The sequence below is a fragment of the Moschus berezovskii genome, chromosome 24, assembly GCF_049115385.1.
Source record: "Moschus berezovskii isolate FMDL1 chromosome 24, NW_MosBer_1.0, whole genome shotgun sequence".
Taxonomy (NCBI): Eukaryota; Metazoa; Chordata; class Mammalia; order Artiodactyla; family Moschidae; genus Moschus; species Moschus berezovskii.
The window spans coordinates 37967637-37994990 of record NC_142483.1 but is presented as its reverse complement, the minus strand read 5'-3'; the positions used below and the strand labels follow the sequence as shown (position 1 = coordinate 37994990).

The following is a 27354-nucleotide window of genomic DNA, read 5'->3' as shown; positions in this document are numbered from 1 at the left end:
ATGGGTTGTTTCCTCCAGCCTTGAAAACTTATGAGTGTTCCAATACAGGTATCGCTCTCGGATTGAAGAATGTCAGGAATACAGCAAAGACATCCTGCAGAGAAATGTTGCCTGCTGGTTTCCCAGGACTTTCATCAATAGCAAAGGGCGAGACTCCCTTGCAGTGTATGTTAACGGCTCCAGCAAGGAAGCTGTGATCAAGCCTTTCGATCAGCTCTTTGCCCTTCATGCCATTGGTAAGACAGCCTTGACACAAAACCAGAATAATTGAATTGCAGAATCTCAGCACTGGGAGGGTTTATAAAAATCACCTAGTTTGGCTACTTATCTAATACTGAACGACCACATGGCTCCTGCTTAAAAACCACAGGGTCAAGGTTTCTCAGCCTCGGCACTACTCATATTATCTGGCCAAAGATGTCTCTGTGGGGCTGTCCTGTGCTTTCCAAGGTGTTCAGGAGCAGCCCTGGTCTCCAACTGCTAGACGCCAATAGCACTCCACCCCCATTCTCAAGTTGTGACAATAAAAATGTCCCCAGACTTTTTTTTTAATCTCAATATCTAATGATCTTTACTTTTTTAATTTTAGTTTTGATGAGGTAAGAGAGGTAAGATGAGATTTATCCTCCAAATCTTTGGGGCACAATACAGTATTGGTGACTGTAGGGACAATGTTGAACAGCAGATCTCTAAAACGGAGTCCTTTTTTGTTTTTAACTTTTGATTTCATATTGGAGAATAGCCAATTAACAATGCTGTGATAATTTCAGGGCACAGCAGTGACTCAGCCATACATGTACCTATATCTGTTCTCCAAACTCCTGTCCCACGCAGGCTGCCACATAACATTGAGCAGAGTTCTGTGTGCTATACAGTAGGTCCTTGTTGGTCCTAGTAATTCCCCAGACATTTCAAAATGTGCCCTAGGGGATAAAATCTCCCCTAGCTGAGAAGCCAGGGAAAGTGAGCTTGCTGCTGAAAGAAGCCCAGACCACCACTCAGCAGCTCTGGCTGGTCTTGTGAAATGTCTGCCCACGGATCCTGTGACGGGTTGGCATCACCCCCACAGGATTCCTTCCCCACAGGAAGGTCCCTCAGCTATCTGAAGGCAGCCAGATTTCTCATCCTGAACTCTCTCTTTCACAAACTACTGGCCCCCAACTTCTCACGCATTCCTCTCACAGTCCTCCACCCTCTGCACTGTCTCCGCTGGGTGTTCTTGAGTCAGCAGGTCTCCCTCACCATGTGATTCTCTGACTGAAGCATATGAGCTAAGCTTCCACTTGTTCAGTTTTCAAAACTGAAGATCTTCTCCCTCACCCTAAATACTTGTATTAATGAAACTCTAAATACTTGTATTAATGAAACTCATCGGGAGCCCTTCACATAGCATTTCTGGTTCTTAATGTTCAAGGTTTCCGTGATGGCATGGTTATTAGTGTGGACTATGGAGCCAGGCTGCCTGGTCACAGATCCTGGCTTCTCCACTCACTCGCTGAGTGACCTTAGACAAGCTGGTCATTTCTCTGTGCCTCGGGTTTTTCACCTAAATATGGGGAGAAATCAGTTCTTCCTACATGGTCTTTGCGACAATCAAGTACATTAATAGTTATAAAGTGCTTAGAATGGTGCCTGGCCTAAGTATCCAATAAATATGCAAAATATTATTTAAAGGATGTGGTTTGTGACATATGTACCTGTTTCTACTTTTCTATCATCCATGTGTGTATCGAGTGGAGTATAACTTTATTTAAACAATCAGAGTACTTGCTAAAGAGGTTATACAGTTCTCTTCAACAGCCTATTTTAGGTCATATTAGATGACCTAAAAATGTCACTTTCATGACAACAGGTAATAAGAAATACTGAGAGAGACCTATGAAACAATGATATTAATATGAAAATGGACATAGCCTGGGACAGACTCTGGGCATTTATTTTCTTGTATGATTTTCATTTTATTGAGACCAATTCCTCATGTTACTAAAAGAAATAAATGTTCTCTTGGTGAAAAAAGTTTTGGCTTAGGGGATGGCAGGCTCTGGAGCCAGTGGGCCCCATTCTTAGCTTGTCCCTATGATTCAGTAATTGTGAGGTCCAAGTCACATAACTTTAGACAAGTCGACTCAGAAATAATTTCCAACCATATCAAGTGGCCATAGGACAATCAAGTGAGATCTCAGCGGAGAGAACTATGGAGTTATAAGCAAAGACAAATTTAGCCTAACCCATTCATTTTCTGTAAGAAAAAACCAAATCCTCACAACAAACGAAAACAAGATACACAAACCAAAATGAAATAAAAACTGAGGCCCAGAAAGGGGAAGTGATCAGCCCAGCCACACACCTGTTCCATAGCACAGGGCTTAGTTGGGCCTCCGGGACACCTCTCCAGGAACAGGTTTACCCTCAGGTCGGCCCAACTCGGAAAGTAAAAATGGATGGTGGGGTGGGCCTTAATAAGCTGAAGGAAAGGGCATACAACCATTCGAGACCATTTAAGTAGGAATTTTTGAGGTTTACAGGAGAGATCTCTCCTGTAGCTGTAAGATGGGAGTCAGATGCGAGCTGCTGGAGTTCTGTGGCTTGCAGATTTGTTGGTTAAACGTTGCAGGAAAATACTTGAGAACATGTAGCTTAGAAATACCTTGACAAATGTGGGTGGACTGGACTTATCAACCATAATCACCAAGCTCTTGTTCTCTAACACAGATCGAGTAAATCCTCCAGCGAACGTCACGGCAGAGATCAAAGGAACCTATCTCTCTATCCACTGGGAAAAACCAGTTTCTGCTTTTCCAAGCCACTGCTTTGATTATGAGGTGAAAATTTACAATGCAAAGAAAGGATATTTTCAGGTAATGATTCCAATAATTCCATTATTTGATGACAAATTTCTTTAAAAAAAAAAAAAATTCTTGTCCATTTGACAGCTCTGGTGATAGCCTGGAACTAACAAAGTCAAAGGTAACATATCCCAGTTTGTAAAAATAAATCAAACCTTACTGATTTTTTGTCTTGAGAGGACCTATTTTGGGTTGAAAATAATGTGAAGGATCAGATAAAAGTTCATTAGCACTGTTGGGGAAATGGTGCAGCTGCTATGGAAAACAGTAAGGGGATTTCTCAAAAATTAAAAATAGAATTATCATATGACCCAACAATTCTACTTCTGGGTACATATCCAAAAGAATTGAAAGCAGGGTCTCAAGACCTTTGAACAACCACGTTCACAGCAGTATTATTCACAATAGGTAAAAGAAGGAGATGGGGTGCACGATGCGAATGTACTTTTACTGCTGAACCACACACTTTAAAATGGTTAAGATGGTAACTTTTTGCTATGTGTGTTTTACCACAACTTAAAAAAAAATGCCACCTCATCAGCCCTAATGGGACAAAAGGTCAAGGGGAAAGGAGCTGAATGAAAGTCAATATTTATTAAGCATCAACTATAAGTTAAGCTTTGTTAATACAGTCATATCTGACTTTTGTGACCCCATGGATTGTAGCCCACCTGGCTTCTCTGTCCATGGAATTTTTCAGGCAAGAACACTGGAGTGGGTGGCTATTTCCTTCTCCAGGGGATCTTCCTGACTCAGGGATGGCAAATCGGGTCTCCTGCATTGCAGGCAGATTCTTTACCAACTGAGCCAGGGAAGGCCCTTGTTATACTTACAGTTTCTCTATTATATAATTATACAGTGATCATTCCCATCTTACAAGAAAGTGAGGCACAGAGAGATTAAGTAAGTTGCCCAACACCATTAAGCAAAGTAAAAAACTGGAGAAGTCAGGATTCAAACTCCTGCTTTGCAAACTCAATTTGGTTTAACAGAGATTTTTCCAAGCTGGCTTCTCAGTGGGAGAGAGACAAATAGGCACCATTTCTGCTCTCAAGGGGCCTGGTCTGCAGGATGCACTCACCCAGTCTCAGAGCGGCCTGACCAAGAGGCTGGGTGGATACAAAGCAGGGAGTCAACAAAGCAAGCTGCCAGGACCACCACCCAAGGGGGAGAAACTGAACAGAATCTTGAAGGATGAATAGAAACCTGCCTAGTGGGAGAAGCAGAGGACTTTTTTAGCCAGCACTTGCCCAAGTAAACATGGCAAAAAACTGACTTTCTTTTTAAAATTTCGAATCCACCTATACTGGTATGATTTGCTAGAAAAATCAAGGATAGCCAAAGACAAACCCAGTGATCCTGAGCTTGGATGCCATGGCAATGTCAAATTGCTATGAAAGCTCCCAAATTGTTGTCTCCACTTGTATATTTCCTCCTTGAGGACCACAATAAACAGCCCTCACTCATGCCAGTCCTCCAATACACTTGCAGTGGTCAGGGCCCTAGGCAGAAGGAGTAACCAAAGCTTGAGAGAACATGGTTCCTTCAGCCAAGTGGCAGTAATTCAGTCAGCTGGACATAAGACCAACACTGGAATCATAACTCTAGCTCTGACATTAGGACTTCTCCCAGAATGACTGTAAGATTTTGCTTGGAAAAAGTAGTTTCTCTTTTTAAAACCATGGCCATTAGCAATGGAAGCCACTGGAAGGTCTTACTCCATAGAGAAATGTGAACAAATCTGGAGAAATGCAGAATTATTTTGGTAGCAGCATAAAAGCTGGGCATGGCAGAGGGAACATGTGGAGATAAAAACAGCAGTCTCACGGCTACTGCAACCGTCCAAGCAAAAACTGATGAGACCTAAAATGGCAGTGTTTTTGGAGGAGAGACAAGGAGGGGAGAAATCTATCCAGGAGTATGTAACACGGGGGCCCCAGGGACATAAACTTGGTTTGGGGCAGAGGGAATTAGTTGCATGGTGAAGACACTGAGCAGTAGAGAGAATATAGAATAGAATATAGAAGGCTTTGTGAGAAAACAGCCTCAATTCAACACTATACAATGTTAGTCTACATTGCCTATGACAAACGGGAATTTACTGAGTGTATATTAAGGTTCCGTTCCGTTCCGTTGCTCAGTCATGTCCGACTCTATGCGACCCCATGGACTGTAGCCTACCAGGCTTCTCCATCCATGGGATTCTCCAGGCAAGAATACTGGAGTGGGTTACCGTTTCCTTCTCCAGTATATTAAGGTTGAAATACCCCAAATGGTTGTTTTTGCAGATCAAATATGGATTGTTGAATATTAGCAGCTTTAATGTGATTCAACCCAAAATATCTTTAAGCTTGGCCTTTACAAAGTTGGAGAAGGCAATGGCAAGCCACTCCAGTACTCTTGCCTAGAAAATCCCATGGATGGAGGAGCCTGGTAGGCTGCAGTCCATGGGGTCGCTAAGGGTCGGACACGACTGAGCGACTTCACTTCACTTTAAAAAGTTAGGGCTTCTTTATTTGATAACCCACTGGTTTGATGGTATTATTCCTATTTTACAGATGAGAAAACTGAGGCTCAGAGAGGTCAAACAACTTGCCCTGCATTTAGTTAGAGGTTAGAGCTAGGATTCAAGCCCCCTTTTCCTAGATTCAAGGGCCCTGCTCTTTTCTACATCCTTATGCACCCTCCACCCCTCACTTCTCCTCCCAACCCCAGGCTGGGAGTGACTCATTGAAACAGGGATCAGCAAACTTTTACAGTAAAAGGTCACAGAGGAGATATTTTAGGCTTTGCAGACCCTGCTGCTTTTGCCAAAATTACTCAGCTCTGCCACAGATACAAGCTAATAGGCATAACTGCATTCCAGTAAAACTGTTTGTGGATACTGAAATTTCAATTTCATATAATTTTCATGTGTCACAAAATGCTCTTTATATTTTTCAATTGTTGAAAAATATATAAGTCATTCTTAGCTTGCAGTTTCTATAAAAACAGGTGGCAGGCCAGATATGTCATAGACTGGACTTTGCTGGCACCTGTTGAGTATGATGGAAGCCACGGGATGTTGTTAGGTGATTACAGAATATCTTGTGACAAGATGAGGAGAGTTACACATCCTGCTAATGAGCCACTCCAGTCTTTCACTCTGGAAATATCAGCTGGATCCACATGGATCACTGAGACTTACAATTGCCTATTTATTTTTGTTGCTACTAGCTTTCCATCGAAGGATGACTGCCAAGACTTCCATACTGAAGTGATCTAGAAGACACTAATTGATGTGTGTCTTGATTTTAAACGGGTTGCTGAACACTGAGTCACTTGCATATGACCTTCTGGTCTAGTCACTGGCATAATTTAAATAGCAGGTTCCAAAGAGTATTATCGTGTTATTTTTTTCCATTTAGACAGAAAAAATGACAACCAATACACTCATCGCCATAACTGATGATGTTTCTAAGTATTACATTCAAGTGAGAGCAACAGTGAGCCCTGTGTGCAGAGCAGCGGGGCTCTGGAGTGAGTGGAGTCAACCTATTTACATGGGTGAGTACCTCTTGTTTATCTTAAAGCAAGTGGCTTTACTCATGGTTGTAACAGATCCTCCTGGAAAGTGGACATGTTCACTTCTGAGTCTTGAAATGCTTTCATTGTCTCAACTAGGCCTTATCTTGTCAGCTGGCTTGCTGCCTTTCTGACCAGAGGTGCATTTACCATAAAAACAGTGAAGTTTAAACATTCAAGCTTCTCAAGAGCACAAGCTCTTCCAAAGTCTGGTGACTATTTATTTTTTGCAGATTACCTAATTCCACTTCTATTCAATTTTTCCAAAATATGTTTTTTTAATTTTGATATAAATTCATATGCAGTTGCAAAGAAACATGCTGAAAGAACTCATGAAGACTTCATTTGGTTTCTTTCAGGAGGAACCTCTTAAAAACCTGCACTGCGATATGCCACTCAAAGAAAGTGGCAAGGAATCAACCCATCAATCTTATTCAGATTTAACTGATTCTATATGTACTCATTTCTGTGTGTATTTAGCTCTACACAATTTTATTCCATGCGTAGGTTCGTGTATCTATTACCACAAGGGCTCCTCTTTCTGCCCTTTTATATGCATATTCATCCCTCTCTCCTCCTTCATTCCTAACCCCGGTCTCTGTAATTTTTCCATACCTAATTTTGAATTCTTATTTTTGTTTCATTTCATAAAGAAGATTCCAAAACTGAATAAGGTCAGGGTCCACAAAATCTGAATTCAGACCTGGGCCGTCAGCAAAAACAGACCTCAGTTCAGATCAGTTGCTCAGTCGTGTCCAGCTCTTTGCGACCCCATGGACTGCAGCACGCCAGGCCTCGCTGTCCATCACCAACTCCTGGAGCTTATTCAAACTCATGTCCATTGATTCAGTGATGTCATCCAACCATCTCATCCTCTGTCATCCACTTCTCCCACCTTCAATCTTTCCCAGCATCAGGGTCTTTTCAAATGAGTCAGTTCTTCACGTCAGGTGGCCAAAGTATTGGAGTTTCAGCTTCAGCATCAGTCCTTCCAATGAATAAGCAGGACTGATCTCCTTTAGGATGGACTGGTTGGATCTCCTTGCTGTCCAAGGGACTCTCAAGAGTCTTCTCCAACACCACAGTTCAGAAGCATCAATTCTTTGGTGCTCAGCTTTCTTTATAGTCCAACTCTCACATCCATACCTGACTATTGGAAAAACCATAGCCTTGACTAGATGGATCTTTGTTGGCAAAGTAATGTCTCTGCTTTTTAATAAGCTGTAGAGGGTGGTCATAACTTTCCTTCCAAAGAGTAAGCGTCTTTTAATTTCATGGCTGCAGTCACCATCTGCAGTGATTTTGGAGCCCAAAAAAATAAAGTCTGTCATTGTTTCCATTGTTTCTCCATCTATTTGTCATGAACTGATGGGACCAGGTGCCAGGATCTTAGTTTTCTCAATGTTGAGTTTTAAGCCAACTTTTTCACTCTCCTCTCTCACTTTCATCAAGAGGCTCTTTCTTCACTTTCTGCCATAAGTTAGTGTCATGCATATCTAAGGTTATTGATATTTTTCCCGGCAATCTTGATTCCAGCTTGTGCTTCATCCAATCCGGCATTTTGCATGATGTGCTCTGCATATAAGTTAAATAAGCAGGGTGATAATATACAGCCTTGACGTATTCCTTTCCCAATTTGGAACCAGTCTGTTGTTCCATGTCTAGGATTGGGCACTGCCTGGACTCCTATATTGGTTCTGCAGATGTTTTTGTTTATGATTAAATTGACTAGCTTACTAGGCAAATAAGGTGATCATTGTATCTGTCTGTGGGATCGGAGAAGGGGGATGACGGTGGCTCTGAGTGAAGGGGAAGATTTCTATTCATCCTCTATGTCAGGTGGTAATTCTGTAAACTGGAGAGGTGGTCTTGCACCATGAAGCTAGAACTTGCACTCCCTGTGTTTGCTGTCACCTGTGTGTATCTTGGCCATGCAGGGGGGCATTGTATGAGAGAAGAGGACAGTTAATAGAAACAACTACTGTTTCTCAAAACTCTGGAGTCTTCCACAGCAAGCTCAGATTTCATACTAGCCTTGGCACATGGTAACTACTTGTTCAGCCTAGAATAGATCACTTCTCTCTGCCCATCCTTGGGCTCCCAGAACTAAGGAGACAATATCCATTTCTCTTGCCTCACAGGTTATTGTGAAATAGAAACAACAATGTCAGTAGATAAGATTTATTGTTGACTACCTGCTCCCCCCTAAAGCACTAAGCACTAAGCTCCAGCTTTACACGCACCCTTTCACCAATCCTATCCACAAAACTGTTCTGTACATGAGAAAAAAGGGTTTTGAACATTTAGACAGTTTGCTTAATTCTGCATGGCCAGTAAGTGGCAGAGAAGGAATTCGAACCCAGGCTGACTGACTCCAACACCTGAGCTCTCAGCCCTACAGCACCGTGGCTGGAGTGCTACGAGCTAGAACCCTGAACAAACTAAAGACTCATTTAAGAGATCCTGGTAGCTAACTTTGTGGTTACGGCTGGTCAAGAGATCCTGGTAGCTAACTATGTGGTTATGGCTTGTCAAGCACATGTATGTCATAGACCTCATCCTATGAGGTAGTTAATGACAGGTACTAAAGAAGAGATTTCTTTCTTTCAGCACATGCTATGATTTTCTATTTAGAAATAAGACACTTAGGCTACTGAGTGTCTCTGCAGGATATTCCTGGGCAGTGCCCACTGGCCCATGTGGATGTTAGGCCAGATCAAAGATACAGCAGGGAGATTTCCAAGGAAGGTTGGGGAAGACAAGCGAAGGCCCGAGGGATGGAACACGGTTCTGTATCTGCAAGGCCTTGTTGAGTTGCTGAGTTTCCCAAGGGGAAAGGCGCCCCTAAAGTTGTGCCACAGGATCAGCACAGCCTTGCAGCTCTGCTCCCATATGACCCTACTGGGACTCAGAGGAGCAGCAAGAGCCTTCCTGGGAGAGGGAACTGAAAGGAAAAAACGAACTGAGAAAACAGGCCAAACGCCCCTACTTCATGGTTCGGCCAAGGCCAGTCTTTTCCCCTCCCCCAACACCCTCCTTCCCAGGTTGAGGCCTCAACCTGACAAAACAGACTCAGCACACACAGCACCCCCCCACCCCCACAACCCGCCAACTTTGCTTTCAACTGCACAATCGAGATCCACTCTGCTCCCCAAGAGGGGACCCAACAGAAGAAACACAAACCCATCGCAGGGCATTTTCAACAAGGTTATGAATTTCATCAAATGCCCATAGCGGAAGCTTAATTTTGATCACCTGCATTTGGTGGATTTCTGTCTTAATGCTTTGTTCTTCCCCAAAGGCACAAAAATCACTGGCCCCAAAGTACTGATATTTCCAGGTGTCTTCCCAACATTGCTGCACACACAGTTTCAGAGATTTTTATTTTTTCTCAATGCTGCTGGAGGACCTCAAACTAACTTGGAGACCATGGTGGGGGTACCTTGGCTGTGGAGCCAGCTCTGAAGTTTTTTAGCGTTTGTGTTCCAAATTCTCATCAGTGTTGACTGTGAAGAGTTTAGAACGTAGAGAGGAAGAAAGCGAGAGACAAATCAGAAGATCTAGGTTTTCGTCCTGGCTGTAGCAGCGTCTAGCTCTCTGATTGAAGTTAGAGATGCAGAGATAACGTTTCGTGAGCCAACTAATGAGAGACTGGAAGGAGAGACAGACTACTTTAGGTCATCCGAAGGAAGGGCCATCAGTTTTCACCCCTGGAGGGGACAGAGTGGCTGACCCTGACCTCGTCAGCCACCCCTAACCTCCCCAGGTCTCAGCTTCCTCCCTGTAACAGGTGAATTTCCTCCTTTGTAAGTTTATTCCACATCTGCCTTTCACTTTCCTGGCTCCCCTACCCCCCACCGTGACAGCCCCCTACCAAAGTGCTGAGAGAGATCCTGACCTAGAATGAAAGTTTATTTTAAGCTTGTTTTTAATTTATTATTCACTCTGCACTTTAGAGCTGGCATCCCATTATTATTTTCTAAACAGCAGCTTCCCGGTTTGGAACTGGGTTCATTATCCTTTGCCCTCAGGTATGCCTCCCTGCCATCATCACGGCAAATCTTATTTCATTTACTGCCACCCTGGTCATGAAGATGCACTGATTAATATTACCACTAACCTTATAAATCCATCCTTTCTGGAATTTACTCCCCTGCTCAGTTTAGGATCATTAGTGAATTTAATCAATGCAGGCTCTCCATCGCCATCAAGATGATTAATAAACTAATAGGAAGCCCAGGCTCCTCTGGGACATTTCACACGGCTCTTCCTTACCCCGCGAGGATGCAGCAATAATTATGCTCTGCTCGCAGCCCACCAGGCAGTGTTCCCGCTCCATTCATTTCCTCCAACATCCTTCCTCCTCTCCTACCTTGTCTTATAAATGGCACTCTAGAGCCCTCCCCTTCCATTTTCATGCCAAGACCCAACTCAAATACCACGTCTCTGTTAGATATTACTAAGTCCACCTCCCTTATTTGAGGGAAATGCAGACCCAGAGATATTTAATAATTCAGTAGTTATCAAACAGCCAAGAAGTGGCTATTAATGGATAATTTTCTCAAATAGGTGACATGAGTCAATTAGTAAATTGCAATAAATTCGATTGACTAGTTAACCCACGAGAGCCCAAGGATCTTGATCAAGAGAGAGACACCAGATGAATACACTTTGATTGAGGAAAAGGGAGGATGGAGGAGTCGGGCCTGCTGTCCAGCTCGGTCGGCAAGGCCACTGCACAGTCAAAAGGCACAGGGCACAGTGGTCCGGGGTCCGCCAGCCTCTGTGCACTCTCGGTCTGCCTTGAAACTCTGTCCTCCCATGATGGGATTTCCAGGGCATGGAATACTTTTTATTTATTCCTCAGATGGAAGAAGCAGTTTCATTTTATCTGCCCTCGTTATCAGCTGCCCTTCCTCAACTGGCTTCTCTGCCTTATCTGAAGAGCTAACTTCCCACTTTTCACACTTCTTTCTCCTTTTGTAACTTTCTTAACTTCCGGATTGTTCTGTTCCTTTATTATCTCTGCCATCTCCTGTTTACCAAAACCCTGTGTCTCCTGAGGGGTTCGTGGTCTGAGTGAAACTTTTCCTTTTCTAAAGTCCATCATCTTCCCCCTCCCTTCCCAGAAGCTTGTGTCATGCATGAAACAAGCAATAATGAAAACAGTTTCCTACAGTAACGCCTTTACCACGGAAAAGTGTTACGTGCATCCACCCAGCCATTTAGCTGGTCAGGCTCAGTGGATCTGAGTCCGGCACATCAGTGACGGGTCTTTCCCACAGTCACAGGCATTGCCTCTCAAATGAGCCACTGGGCCCTTGATGAAATCAGTATCTAAAAGTCAGGATCTGTCAGACAGAGGTACCAAGTACTAGTTAAAAATAAAAATCTTGCTTTAGGCCTGAGATGTGTAGCACTTACACCCAGGGGAGGAGGGGAAAGTTTACCGCATTCTTGGATGGCTCAGCTGTGCAGTCAAGGTAAACATGGATGGCAGCTATCTTTTGGGGCATCTTCTACAACAAGACCTATTATTCATAGGACTGTAAGGACTTCATGAAAATAGTTGGAAGCAGAACCAGGGAGGGAAGTAAGATTTGGTGGGGGTGGGGGCAGGGAATGGAAGCAAGGCTCTTACAGGGAAACTCTAGTGCCTTTTTCCTTGGACCTGACATTCATGGGCTGTGAATGAGTGAGGAAACCTGGCATAGCAGCCCCAGGGCACATGAAATCAAAAGTTGGAGGGCTTGGTGTCCCCTCCCAGGCCCTCCAATCCACCTCGAAGACTTTGCTGGCTCCACCCTCAGCACTCAGAAAAAAAAAAACAAAACCTATGGCATAGTCTATTTGTCACAGTCTTTAAGTCCTCACACTGTGCTGGAAAAGGGAGAGACCAGGCAGGTGAAAGGTGAAGGGGAGACACTTGTAGAGGGCTCAGATTCACTTTGCACAGGAAATGAATTCTGCAAATTCCAAAGCTTTCATGAAGAAATGGTGGGCTTCTGGGTCAACAGTGACAAAAACTGATAGAAGAATAAAAAGTCGACCCAATAACGTGAAAACCCCCCCTGGCTTCCCTGAGGGTGATATAACTTGTGGCAGTTTCAGGTTTTCTTTGCAAATGGGGGATTTGGGGTTGGTAAATGTGGTGGCTGATTTGGGCCACTGCTTCCTTTTACCCAGACTCCTGTGGTTTCCAGGCTGACAGCCCCATTGCTTACTTGTTCCCAGTGGGGGGACAGGACAATTCAGCCCTGTGGCCTGAAGGAGGGCCAGCAGGGAGCTTTCTCATTGTCCCCAGATGTCAGGAGCAGGGAGTTCCCACTTAGCTTTCAAGTCTAGCTCCTACCAGCTGGACTTGCCCCACCAGCCTTCTGTGTATGACCTCTGTCTCATGAAGGAAGGTGGGGCCCTGCTCTTGGGGCAGGCACTGTGCCTGGCACGTTCACTTATTTTATCTTATGTAGCTTCACAAACACAGGATTTTCCTAATTTAGAGGTGAGAAAAGAGATGCAGAGGGGTTAAGGAAGTGGCCCAAGTGAGAGCTAGGAAGTGATGGACTAGGACCTGGAATGCAGCCACAGGACTGGGTCCATGCCCTGCTTTTTTTTGTGATACTGGTCACAGTGCCAGCACAGGAGGAGATGGAGGCGGGCGGGGGGTGGCATGGGGGCTAGCGGCAGTAAAAGGGTCACACTGTCAGCTCATGAGCTGGTCAGCCTTCATGCAGACCAAGCAATGGGGACATTTTCATTGACCTCTTCAGGCTCCTCTAGTCTAAATACCTCCTATGAGCTGTCTGTGGTGTGCATTTTCACACAGACCTTCCAGAGGGTGAGAGCCATCATGCCTGATGCCCTCTCCTACTCTCCGGTATCCTGAATATTCAGTGTTTTCTTTCCCTTCAGGCCTGAGCTTATGACTTAATCTTTTGAGGATTCTGACAGGACTTGATTTTTAGTCTGGCTTTGATGAGTTAGGGAAATTATCTTGGTGCCTTACTGCTGAACACGATGCATTCATTCATAATCACAGTTATAAGACCTAAGATTCATTAAACATCTACTGTGAACTAGCACTGTGATGACCACTTTACAGGAATCAACTCAGTCGGCTCTTATCCACATTGAACAAAGCTCCCTGCTCAGGGACACCTCTCGTTGCAAGTGGGAGAACCCAGATTAAAGTGCTTCACTTCTGTTTCTTGACTCTCTGTGAGGACAGCTCTCAGTTGCTTTAGCAGATGGAGAGAACAAGCTCAGAAAACCCCTTACAGGGAAGAAAGTTCTGGGTTGCCTGGGGCCCTTGGTGCTGTGTGGAAAAGTCTGCAAAGAAGAAAAAGAGGGCAAAGATGAGTCTTCCACTCGGCCTCACCGAGTCCTGCTGGAGACCAACAGCCTGGCAGCAACCCCTCTAGGGAATCCTGAGTGCGTACAAATGCACACACACCCCAAAGCATCTCCATGTCCTTCCCATATGTTGGGTCACTGAGCCCCGTTTCCCCAGATGAACACAGTACAAGTTCTCTGCATTTTGCTCGGGGTCCTGCACTATCTACATACTGTTCACCAAGGCTGGACTGGTTCCCTCTTTCAGTCTCCCTAAAACAGGTGAAGCTCAAAATCCACTTGACAGCTGTCTCAGAAAGCTCATCCACCTGAAAGGCATGCTTATGACTTCTACCTGCATTGTCAGCCTGTGACCCCCCTTGGGGGCCCCTTCACAAATGATGCCAGGCTCCCCCTCCAATGAGGGGCAAGCACAGGAGGCTTTGGACACTAACAAATCTGCATCCTCTCAGTTATCCAGCCCTGTCCATGTCCTGAGAACTCCTCCCAGTGCCTGGTGGCTTACCAGACAATGAATATGGCTGCTTCACTGGCAGAGCCCCATCAATCTACTAAGTAGTTTTTTCCCTTGGAACCCATGGTTGAGACTGAAATCAGATTCAAAATCAATATGGGATCCCTGATAGTCATGGTCATATGAAGAGCTTAAGGGTGGAATAGGCCTTCAAATCAAACTGACTGTCTGAGAGTTGTCAGTCTGAGCCATAAAGATCACAGAATTCAGGAGCAAGTGGGGTTACAGCCCCAGCTGGGGGATCTGACAGAGCTCCGAGAGCAGCCAGAGGCAGAGTGGGACTGTGGGTCCAGGGTCTGGGTTTCTGCAACCACCATCCTATCTATCCCCCTCTCTCCCTTCCCCACCATACCCTCCCAGATCATACAACATGTGCAGAAATTTCTTTAGCTCTCTTATTCTCAAGGCTGAATGGCTGAGAAACTAAAGATGCCAAGGTCACCAGAAACCAGACAGCTTGAGCTCCCAAATGCTCCAAGTTGTCAATATTGGGAGAACAACCTAGAATAAGGTACAGAGCCTAAGCTGCTTCTCCTCCTGAGCAGGACAGGCTTTGCAACTTCCTCTTTGTAAAGCTCACCTCTGCATAACCAAACACTGCTCATCAATTTCTTGAAAAGAAACATCTGTGGCTTCCGTTTCAATGGCACAAAAGTCATTCTTGAGTCAGAGAAAAGATTCAAGTTACCTGGAAACACTTGTTCCTCAGAAAATTTCCATTGTCAGAGACCCCAAATTCAAATGAATGATGTACTGAGGGGCCTCTGAACTTTTACAGAGGTAAATTTCTTCTTCATTTTGACCTGAAGGATATATACTGTGAGTGGGGACTGTTCACCTACTCAACTTTCAGCGAAGTCAGAGTAGGTGCTGTCTTTAATTGATTTAGTCACATAACTGACTCTCAACTTCATTTTTGTGTGAAGAAATCAAGTAACATTAGATAATCCCCAGGCAGTTTTCATTTGGTAGTGAATATGTGAACGCTTTTTTCTGCACTAAATTTATTGCCAGTTTAGGTTTTCTTTGAAGAAAACCTGACCTCAGCTCTGCTGTCTGGGTTAGTTCTGTCCTCAGGTGATGGTAAGGGAGTAGTTCTAAAACAAAGCTGGGACACTGCAGAAGCCAGGAGGGGAGAAATGACTCAAGTGCCACCTCTTCCAGGCAGGAACCATGACTGCTCCTCACCTTGCAGGCACCACAAAATTTTTTTGATCAAAAGAAATAAAATCACTTGTCTCTCTACGTTTTGCTAATTCATAGAGCATCTTCACTTATCAGTGCGAGTACTGAAGTGAATAGCAAGAGAGTAGTTTAACTGAAAAGATTTGTGTAACCACATTCACAAGTAAACGGCACTCTTATCGGGACCTGACACTCTGCTTGCAGTGAATTGCCCAATCTGAGACACCAATGGGACCCAGTGTGCCACCCTGATAATATTTACAACATTGCTCATTCTTCCTGCAGGACTCAAGTTTATCCTGTCTAACCCACTGAAAACAGGGAGAAGTCTGCTCCTGAAATAACCCTTGCTAAATTTATATCCCACGTGGACTAGTGTGGAACTTCTGAAAGTGCTTGTCAGGGGACTTGTGTAACAGCTCACTGTGTGGAACGGTGAGCTTCAGAAATGGGGCAGTGAGGCGGGCAGGGCCCCTTACTCATGCAATCAGAGTGGGAAATAAAGCGAGCCACTACTTGATTTGATGGTATTCCAGTTCATCCCAGGTGCTCTTTATATTAGCCATGTGCAGTAAAAACTAGGTTTAAAAGGAGACTTGGTGACAACCCAGAGAACTGAATACTAATCCTAGAACTGACTCTCTGTGGTATTTGGGAAAACAAAAGGTTTGTCTTTCTGAGCCTCTGTTTTTCATCATTTTACGAACTGTGGCTACTGCCTGTGTGTAAAATAGCTGTAAACACATGAAGCTTCTTTTTACATGCCATGGTCAGAGTGAATCCCTTGAAGTGATTCAGTCCCGACTAAAGCCTAGGGAACCACAGGAGTAGCGGCATGCAAGGCAGCCTTGTTCTCCTGGAGACACAGCCTGAAAACACAGCCACCTCCGGCAACTGAGAAGCAACACAGCAGGGCTGCCCTGCAGGGAAGTGGTATCCGGCTGGGAAGAGGACGCTGAGGACAGTGTTGCACAACGGAGAGATGTTTAGGATGTGTTCTGTGAGGTGCCTGCCCATGCAGTGTATTCTGGGTCTGGGGGACGGGGTCCCTGCACTGTGGTTAAGAGCACAGCTGCTCAGCATGTCCTGGCTCCTCCCCCGGCTCCGCCCGTCTCTGCTGCAGCTCCTCCATCCATCAGAAGTGGACAGCAGTGCCCACCCTGAAGCGCTGCTTTGAGAATTCAACTGCAATTACACAGGAAGCCCTTTGTGGAGTGTCCGGTACCTAAAAAGTGAATGTAAAAATGTGTATAGAACATAACCTATTGGTGACTGCCGGTTGTTACTGACTTTTCTCTTTTATTCTTTTCTACTACTTTTTCTAATGAAAATTTACTAAAATTAATTATGTGAGAGATCAGGATGCACAAAAGGATGGTGCCTGGACTGAGTCAGGGTACTAGAAAATGTGCTGGATTGAGAACGTTCTTAAGGGTCCTATTTCAACTCCCTTGTTTTTACAGATGAGGAAGCCGAGGCCTGGAATGGCCACCTTCACCACAAGACTAGGCAAAGGCAGAGACAAAAGCACGCCTCTCTCGCATTTATGGTTGCGTGTGATGCACCGGTGTAAACTGAGCCATAGACAAAAGCACGCCTCTCTCGCATTTATGGGTGGGCGTGAGGCATTGATGTAAACAGAACCAGTGAGGAAGGAAGGTGGGGGTCTACAGTGAGTGAGGAGAATCAAAGTAACTTCCAAGGGTTCCAGTTGGGGAACTTGGAAGAGTGAAGACCAAAATGGAGCGGTCATGAGGGAAGTTGCTTTGATGCGAAGAAGGGGGTGAGTTTAGTTTTGAACATTGTCAGCTTTGAGGCACATCCCAGTGGGTTGCGCCTATGGGCAATCTCAGATCCAGACCAAGAGATGGGCAGGAATAAAGATGCAGGAGAGGTTGCCATGGAATTAAAAGACAAAGCTGTGCTCAACAAACTTTTCAAAGTTCAAAGAATAGATCACAGTGGAAAAACATCAAGAGATCAAGGTTGAGCTGAGAGGGCCAGCTGAAATTAAGAAGGAGGGAAGGAAATTATATTGAAGCAGAGGAAGATTTGGGTAGAGGATTCAGTGGCTTGGTTTCCAGTGGGCATAACCATCAAGTCTGAAATTCAGAGGAAGGTCAGGGAAGATAAAGTTGCAAAAAGAAACCAACCATCCTTTGGCTTCAACCAAGAGGAAGTCAGTCAGGATTTTAAAAAGTGGTTTCTGAGATGGGAAAATGAAGCTGCCTGAATTTCTTATTCAACAAATGAGTCTAGGAAATAAAGTAAGATGGCATTTGATGATCACTGAGAGAGATGGCAGAGCAAAGTACTGGCTTATTCAAGATAAAGGGTTCTATGAATATTTGAAAGCAGAGGGGAAAGATGAAGGAGGAGAGATTAAAGCTTTTGGGAGTTAGAGGATCAACCCCAAGTAAGAGTTCTCAGGAGGCAAAAAAAAAAAAAAAAAAAATGTTCAAGAGATCAAGGCAACACTGGAATCGGGAGCATTAAATCCTCAAGACATCTCTCCATCCTGACACCTTGAAAGATTTGACTTTTATGTATTTTGTTTTTTTTTTCCCAAGTCTTAAGATATTTACAAGTACTTGAAAACTGCATTTACATTTACTCCTCATTTTATAAAAGCAACTGTTAATGGCAAACTGAAGAGTAGGACCTCCTGGTGAGGTGTGTCTGTCTCACCCCTGTATTTAGAGCTGCTGTCACTTAATTACCTGTCTTTATTTACTTAGAGAGTTCTTCCCTCAACTGCAGGAAGAGAAGTCTCAAATGGGTTCTTTTAACCCTGTCTCCCGGCAAGGTGTATAGAGTTCAATACACGATAGGAGCTCAATAAATATTGACTAGATGGGTGAATAAGGAATAAACAAACACAGAAAGGATGGTATATTTGAGAGATAACTCAATATTTTCATTTTCTCTAAAAATGAATCAGGAAGTTTAGTAAGCAGATTATTCCCTAAACTCCATTTGGTTTTTTTTTAATACATTTCCAGTACCTTAAATGAAAAAAAAAAAAATCACACACACCCCAAACCTATCATTAAAGCCCATAGAAAGATCTACCCCCTGAATGTAGATTAGAAGCAAATTTAACTTGAGTCGGATGGCATTTATACTTTCCGTACTGAATCAGGGCAGTTAGCATCTACGTCCCTATCTGTGAAGTGGACATGATTCCAAGACCTGCTTTGAGGACAATTAAGATTGTAAATAAGACTATAAATGCTGGGAAAGACTGAGGACTGGAGGGCAGCAGAGGTCAGGGAAGCCTGGTGTGCTGCAGTCCATGGGAACACAGACAGTCGGACACAACTTGGCAACTAAACAACAAGATTGAAAAGTACTTGCAACAGAGTTTGATACCTTTGTTGTTACCTACAAGTATTATTCCATACTGTACTTCCTCTAAAAGTCCAACTTTGTAAGATATTTTGATTGCAATGCAATTAGGTTACTGATTAGGCTTACATTTTTACAGCTTTTTCATCTACAATCCTTACTACTCACCCAAAGCTCTAAATTCCAAGATCCAGGTGGAATATTATCTAGAATATATTCCATAAGTACCTGTTCAGTAATTAAATAATGTTTTAAGATTAAAAATGGTCTCATTGCCATTTTTTCATTTCACTATGATATCAGCTCTGTGAGATGGATGTTACCCTGCACCCCATTTTACAGATAAGAAATCTAAGACTCGGGAAAGTTAAGCATCACCCAGCACCTGCAACTCAGACCCAAGCCTCTTGATGCCCTACTGTAGTCATTTCTCTTACCTACTGCTAATTCTAGTTCTGATTTTTCTTTCTTTTTTCATTAGGGAAGGATGATCAGAAGCCCTGGACAGAGTGGTTCCTTATTGCAGTTATGATGACCTTCTGCTTCATCTTGTTAATTTTCTCACTCATCTGCAGGATGTAGGTATTCTTTTTATTTTGGCTGCTTTCACTGGGATCTGAATATTGAATTACATTCTTGCCAGGCATCCACTGGATGGAGGGCTCTTGTTATCAGGTGGAATCTACAGTATTTTTGTGTCTTCCTGGACAGCCTTTCCAAGATGAGTGTGGACTAAATAAAAAACTGGGAAACAGTAGGTGATTTACAGAAACTGGACAGAGCTCAGTATAGCCTCAGTCGCTGATGTCCCGTTCTTGATCTGCCGACAGTCGGCTAATTTCTGTGGTTTTTACACTTGTGTTCTTTTTCTCCTTGACTGTCTTCCACTCAGTCCTTGGTTGCTTCTGTTGAGTCCCCAGGGCACGTCTGTCACATCTCAGGGAAAACAAGGCAGCCCACTGGATGCTGAAGTCGCCTCAGTGCCCCCTGTGTTATGATCCCCAGTTACGAGGTACAGACTCCTAGCCTGGCCCTTCTGTTATCTGGCCCCAGAGTAGCCGATCCTTCCCAGATTCTACAGTATCTTGCAGATTTGGCAACCAATCCTAGAGCCTGCAAAAGCCCCTGTAGGAACTTCTCAACACTTCTGGTGTCCGGAAGGTCAAGTGCCACTTAGGAGGCTGCAGAACATGTTCTATCTTCGCTTTTTCATAGTTTAGAAAATGACTTTTAGGGGACTTCCCTGGAGGTCCAGTGGTTAATACTTTGCCTTCCACTGCAGGGGGTGTGGGTCTGATTCCTGATGAGTGAGCAAAGATCCCACATGCCTCACAATCAGAAAACTAAAACATTTTTTTTAAAAGAAGCAGCAATATTGTAACAAGTTAAAGACTTAAAAAATGGTCCACAAAAAAAAAACCTTAATAAAGAAAATGACTTATCTTAAACAGCTTCACTATTTTAAATGTTATTTAAGATGGCATCTATACAGGGTGGTGGTGGTGGTGGTGGCAGTTCAGAAAAGAGAAACAAAGGAGACCGAGAGCCAACACACAGGAGGAAGGGCACATCAGCACCACAGGTGACCTGGAACCCCACACATTTGATGTCCATCACTGTCAGAAATCAGGTCTGATAACACGTACCAACATGAAGCAGTTGCCATTTTGTCTTTCTTGGATCAGAAGTCACATCAAAGCCTTGCAGTACCCCTAGATCTTCAACTATTATTACAAAGCAGGTACCTGGAAGTCTTCGTCGATGAAGATTTTGAATTTACCAATTGGCAGGTTTGGGGATTAACCAGGTCAATGTTTAGAGCAGCTACCAAAGCACAGAAAAGGCTGTTTGTGCTCATCTGTTTCCCTCCTTTACTGTTTTCAGATGCCACTTATGGACGAAGTTGTTTCCACCTGTTCCAGTGCCAAAAAGTAATATTAACGATTTCTTTGTAATCATCAACAATGAGGTAATACTGAAGTTTCTCTAATGTCATATCTTCCCAGGAACCAATGGGTCCTGTCACTGAGTCACTCGTTTTCCATGTTACAAGGGCTTTTACCCAGGAGGCCAGATGTTTTCACATTGCTTTAGTCACTCTTGCTCTTTGGCGGATTGTTTTACATGTTCATTACAGTCTCTGAATATTGCAAAGGTCCTACTCAATTATGAGGGTACTCACCAGTCAGAAAACCTGAATTTTTATTTTCTACCAGCCATCTTTTAATTGACCTTGGGCAATTCCTTCAACCCCATGAGATTTGACTTCCTTTTCGGTACAGTAACAGGCATAGATGCGTCCAATGACCTATTTAACTCTGACGTTTTAAGATTTCATGTTTCTGCCCCTGAGCACCCCTAAGTTTTTCAGAGGAATTTTCCCTAGTTTCTAAATATAAAGAACCATCGGGCAGGCAAATGATTTCCCCAAATATGTTTCTGTAGGTGCCATTGTGCACTCAGAGCACTTACGTGCAACCACTCACTCACTTACCAACGTGTGTTCCATTGCTCTAGCTTCAAGTGGGAGAAGTACTCCTTTCTCTAGTGAATTGCCTCAGTGTCTTTGCTGACAATAAGCTATCCATGTGTATGTGTGTCTATTTCTCGATTACTGTCTATCAGTATGCCATTACAACACTGTCTTGAAACTGAAGCTTTATTGTAAACCTGGAGACCAAGTAGTTTAAAACTTCCAAACAAGACTGTTCAAAGTTGGTTTGGTTATTCCAAGTCCTTTTTCTTTTCATATGGCATGGCAACACACTCCAGTATTCTTGCCTGGAGAATGCAATGGACAAAGGAGCCTGGCAGACTGCAATCCATGGGGTCACACAGAGTCAGACACGATCAAGTGACTTAGCACAAACTTGAGAGACAGTTTATCAATTTCAACAAAAAAGGCTTCTGGGATCCTTATCAGGTGATTTTGGAGAGAAGGAACATCTTACCAGTAATGAATCTTTCTGTAAACGCAACATCTCACCTTATTTATTTAGATTTTCTTCAATTTCTGTCACCAAGTTCTTGTGCTGTTCAGTGTATTGATGTTCAGTTGCTTGTCAAATCTGTCCTTAAGCTGAATGGATATTTACATTAGGGGCCAGGGGACTTTCTATAAAAAGCCAGATAGTATACGTTTAAGGGCCAAATGTTTATCATGCAGTCATCATACTGTGAAAGCAACCACAGACAATACACAAATAGCTCTGAACAATAAAACTTTATTTACAAAAGCAGGCAATGAGGCAGACTCAGTCTATGGGCTGCAGACTGCAGACCCTCATCAAGGAGTTTTCTTAACAAATTTAGTTTTCTCTTTGATAAAGTGATTCATGGCTGGATAAGTCAACTGGTGACTAGTTGAAGGGGAAGATGAGTCGATCAGACACTCACCAAAATGGATCACTGCTAGAAGCAGTGACCTTTAGAGTTAGAAGTTTGGGTGTCTGGGGTGATTGAGCTGATGATAGTTACTGACCCAGAGAAGCAGAGGATCAAGGCTGGCCCAAGACCCATGCCTGCACTCAGTTTCACCCCTGTGGTCTCATTTACCAGGGCACCCTCTGGCTTGCTCTGGATAACCCACAGCTTTTCTGGATGGTGAGTGTGGCCCCCCCGGGAAAGTTGTTTTGCTTCATGTGAATTCGTGCTGTGGATCCCTTCTGACTCTGGCACACTCATGCCTGGAAAGCACCTGTGGTTTAAGCAGCAGACTCAAGTCGTTTGTCCTGGACTCTTAATGGCATATATTAATGCTGGTATCTCATTTCCCTTTAGGACCCCAAAATTTCCTTGCATATTCTGAGATTGGTAAAAGAAACAGGCTTAACAGTTTACTGTGTAAGTTTGCAGTTTGTTGTTAATTAAAATCAAGTCATACATGTAAAGAACAACTCCAGGTAGACAGGTTGGTTTCAGAATAAGCAAAGGATTCATGTCAGAGCCCATCACTACCAGGTTGCTCCTCTGGACAATATGCTCTCCTCTCACATTTTGGGGGGTGGTGGTGGTGGAGAGAGAGTGTGTGTGTGTGTACCCGCGCATCACTAAGTCGTTTCTGACTCTTTGTGACCCCATGGGCTGCAGCCCACTGGGCTCCTCTGTCCATTTTCCAGGCAAGAATACTGGAGTGGGTGGCCATTCCCTCCTCCACAGTGCTGCGGGTCAGGTGAAAAGCAGATCTGTGAGTGGGGCTAGGGGAAGAGGAAGGGGCGGGGCTGAGGGGTTGGAGGAGGAGCAGGGAGAATTGGGAAAATGAAGCGTCGCCTTCTGCTGTCAGTTCTACCGCCCACACCCTCCACCTGGCGGAGCAAGTGACTCAGTACACAGCTGACCATGGGTGGCCCCGCAGCAGCGCCCCGGCCTCACCCCTCAAAGCATAGTCTGTCCGAGCCCCTTGGGGGCCTCTGCTGCAGTGACGGTGAGGAGCCCTTCAGAGCTATCGACGAACCACCAGGAAATCTTCCGCCGAAGGGAAAGGAAAGCCTCTGCCTTTCATCACTGCTGGCTCCTCGGAACTTGATGCTGGTACCCAGAGTCCTGGGATTCTGGGGGTGGCTACCATCCCAGGGAGGCCATTACACACATCTTTGCTTGTCCAGGCCTGAGTCAGAAATTATTTTTTTTACGCTCAAGAGACTCAGGGAAGGAGAGGGAGGGAGAGAGGAGGGGGATGAGCTGGCTGAACAATAAAAAAGACTCACTTAAAAAAAAAAACGAAAAACTCTTATTCTAAGCTTTCCATTTGTTAAAGACTGGTTTCCAGCCATTCTTTGTTCCTACACTGGAAACTGGAGAGAGTTCCTTCCAATATTAAGTAGATCACAAACCACAGTACATAAGGCAGAGAGCATGGCTGCTTGATTCATCACTGAATATTCAATGCATCACATGGTGTCAAGTGCAGAGCCGTGCTAAGTCATTTCAGTTGTGTTCATTGCGACCCTATGGATCATAGCCCACCAGGCTCCTTTGCCAGTGCAGAGTAGGTATTAAAAACATGCCGAATGACTTCTGCATTGTTGGTGGGACTTGTAGATTGGTACAGACACTGTCAAAAGAAGTATGGAGGTTCCTTAGAAAACTAAACATAGAATTACCACATGACCTAGCAACCTCACTCCTGGGCATATATCCAGACAAAACTCTTAATCCCAAACGATGCATGCACCCCTATGTTCATAGCAGCATGATTTACAATAGCCAAGACATGGAAGCAACCTAAATGCCCATTGACAGATGAATGGATCAAGATGTGGTACATATATACAATGGAATACTATCCAGGCATAAAAAAGAACGAAATAATGCCATTTGCAGCAACATGGATGCAAACAGAGATTAACATACTAAGTGAAGTAAGAAACAGAGAAATCTCATATGATATTACTTACACATGGAATCTAGAATATGGCACATATAAACCTACCTACAAGACAGAAACAGTCTCATATACATAGAGAACAGACTTTAGAGAGAGGGAGAAGATGAGGGAGGTGGATGGGCTGGGAGACTGGTGTTAGACACAAACGTTTACATTTAGAATGGATAAACAAGACCCTAACATATAGCACAGGGGACTTGTTTCAATATCCTGTGATATAATGGATAACGGAAATATAAAGCATAATGGAAAACAATATAAAAGACAACATATATATTTCAAAACTGAGTCACTTTGCTGTGAAGCAGAAATTAGCACTACATTGTAAATCAAATATACTTCAATTAAAAATATGAAAAAAACACCCTGAAGGAGTAAAGGAGGTGGAGGAATATGATCTCTCACAGGAAGTTTATTTTTGGTCACGAATTTTGTAATCAATATTAGCATTATTTGTAATAGCCAAAACAGGACACAATACCCCAATTTAGGGGAAGACTATAGTAAATAGTGTACGATGAAACTATTTAAAATGATACAGCCAGAAAACATACAGTCACGCTTTAGCATCTGCAGGGGGAATGGTTCCAGGAGATCCTGTGGGTACCAATATCTGCAGGTGCTAGAGTCCCTTGTATAAAAGAGTGAAACCCGTGGATACAAAGGGCCGGCTGTACATAATTTAAAATACGATATGATGCTGCACAAGAAGCAATCAACTTATAAAGCTCTTCATGTAACTGTAACGATAACTCAACAGCTAGAGAACAGGGCTGAAGAAACAGTGGACTGTGCTTGGGAGGTAAGTTTATGGGTGTTTTTCCATCTTTTTCCTACTTCATTTCCATATTTTCTTCAGTGAACATTTACTATTTTTAAGAGCAAAATTACTTGAAACCAACTGTAAAGAAATTCAAAGAATGGAAAAGTTCTCTAGAAAACATCTAAGGAAGGATTATTTGTTTTGCAGAAAACTGGTTCCAGTGAAACTGAAGTCATAAGTTATGTGGAGGAGGCTGGATTTGAGACCCTGGAAGACTCTGTGTTTTGACTGTCCCTGGAACACTCTCAAAGTCAGCTCATCTCACGAGCCTCAGTGATGACAATGGGAAAGGCTGTTTCCTGGCTTTGAGCAGTTTGGAGTTTACAGGACACTCAATTTAGCTGTAAGATGATGCAACCAGACAGATCCCTGACAAGTGTGGATGCCTCATCACAGTCTCCTAACACACACTGGGTGACCGATTCGTCCATCCTGCCAGGTCTGATCTCTGCACGGGCAGCACCTCCTCACCCTCCAGTCACCTGATGTGCATTACTCACCTCACACATTTTTGTGCGAGAGAGACCGTTATTAAGCTAACGTCAATTGTGTTTACTCTGGTAGTCAGCCACCAATAGTAACAGTCAACTAGAATCTCAGGAAGAAAGCATTTTGTACCGTTCTGGAATGAACAGTGAACTTGCATTCAAGACTGTCCTTCCTACAGCAAGTGGGCGCCATGGTGCTTTTATTCTGAGTTCAGGAATACTTTTTCAAGTAATGTGTGGGTGTGGGGTTGGGTGTGTGTGGTAGAGGGAGACGGAGGGGAGAGAGGAGGGAGGGAGAGAGGTACAATCAAGTTAGCATCACTGCAGACAAACGAATTTCAAACCCTAAGAAGCTAACGAATCAGTCTATACCCAAGGAGGGGACGGGATTTTGTTTGAAGATTGTATTCTTGAAGGCAGCCTTGATATTTCAGTAATACACTGAGAAAGGCACTGGGTGGAATTGTGTTGGAAAAGGATCACTCTACTAAGAATGACTTTTCTGAAGAGATGTCTGCTCACAAAGACTTCAGGGCAACTTGCTGGGCATCTGGTCAGGAAGGGCTGGATCAAGTCCAGCGTCAGAGGTTTGGAATGGGTCCTACACAGTACTCATCACGCATCCCAATCTAGACAGGAATCCCTCCTCTGACACCCTCATGGGCTGCTGGTGGTTGAGTCACTCAGTTGAGTCCAACTCCTTGTTGAGTCCGATGGACTGTAGACTGCCAGGCTCCTCTGTCCATGGGATTTTCCAGGCAAGAATATTGGAGTGGGTTGTCATTTCCTTCTCCAGGGGACCTTCTCGGGTCTCCTGCACTGCAGGCAGATTCTTTACCGCTGAGACACCAGGGAAGCTTGACATCTTCCTGTACTGTTTGCAACTAGATCCTGGACAGAGGAAGGGTAGGAGGGGCAGCTGGAAATTGAAGGGACCCAAACAGTGCTGACTGTACAGGGCCCTGAACAGGAAGCTTAGAACTGGGAAAGGTCACAGTGCTCAGAACGGCCTCTGCCAGGGCCCACTCTTTACATGCTTGTCATACTTGATTTAGTTCGATCCAAGAATGGGGAAGGTTGACTACCAAATCCTTCCAGGGGCTGTTTTCCTGATAAACATCCACTGCATCTAGCAGGAAACTGGGTCCAGGACAACAGGCATAGGGCTCTGGCAGCTGGCAGTTACTGCCTACTTCCAAGTGTTAGGGAACAAATGTGCCCCACTCCCCATTCGTATGTTAAAACTCTACGCCCCACTGCGATGGCATTTAGAGGTGGGGCTTTGAGGGAAGATGAGGCTGGAATGCTCAGGAATGGGATTAGTGCTCTACAAGGGGACCCCAAAGAATTTCTCCCCCATGTGATGATATGAGAAGTTGGCATTCTGCAGCAAGGAAGAAGACTCTCACCAGACACAATGATCTGGGACTTCCAGTCTCCAAAACTGTGATAAATAAATTTCTGTTGTTTGTAAGCCCCCTAGACTGTGTGCTTTGTTAAGGCGGCTGGGTGTCAGGAGCTGCACCAGATGCTACGCACACATCTCTCTAAACCTGAGACACCCATGTGGTCAGTATTATTGCTTCAGTTTTACAGATGCAATCACTAAGGCTCAGAGAGCATGTCTGATAGGAAATGGCAGATCTGATAGAGTGCCTGAAGAACTATTGATAGAGTTCCATGACAATGTACAGGAGGCAGTGATCAAGACCATCTCCAAGAAAAAGAAATGCAAAAAAGCAAAATGGCTGTCTGAGGAGGACTAACAAATAGCTGGGAAAGGAAGAGGAACTAAAGGCAAAGGAGAAAAGGTAAGATACACCCATTTGAATGCAGAGTTCCAAAGA

The 27354-nt window shown here is 44.1% G+C and overlaps 1 protein-coding gene across 1 annotated transcript in view; it reads left to right on the top strand.

Moving 5' to 3' along the window:
* Positions 1 to 26915, top strand: part of IL5RA (interleukin 5 receptor subunit alpha) — a 37294-nt gene extending 10379 nt beyond the window's left edge. Inside the window, exons 7-12 of the mRNA XM_088831618.1 lie at positions 49 to 236; positions 2713 to 2858; positions 6254 to 6392; positions 19292 to 19388; positions 20695 to 20779; positions 25167 to 26915. Of these exons, the coding sequence (XP_088687744.1) occupies positions 49 to 236; positions 2713 to 2858; positions 6254 to 6392; positions 19292 to 19388; positions 20695 to 20779; positions 25167 to 25247 (736 nt within the window). The 3' untranslated portion in view covers positions 25248 to 26915. The remainder of the gene's footprint in view (positions 1 to 48; positions 237 to 2712; positions 2859 to 6253; positions 6393 to 19291; positions 19389 to 20694; positions 20780 to 25166) is intronic.
* The last annotated feature ends 439 nt before the right edge of the window (positions 26916 to 27354 follow it).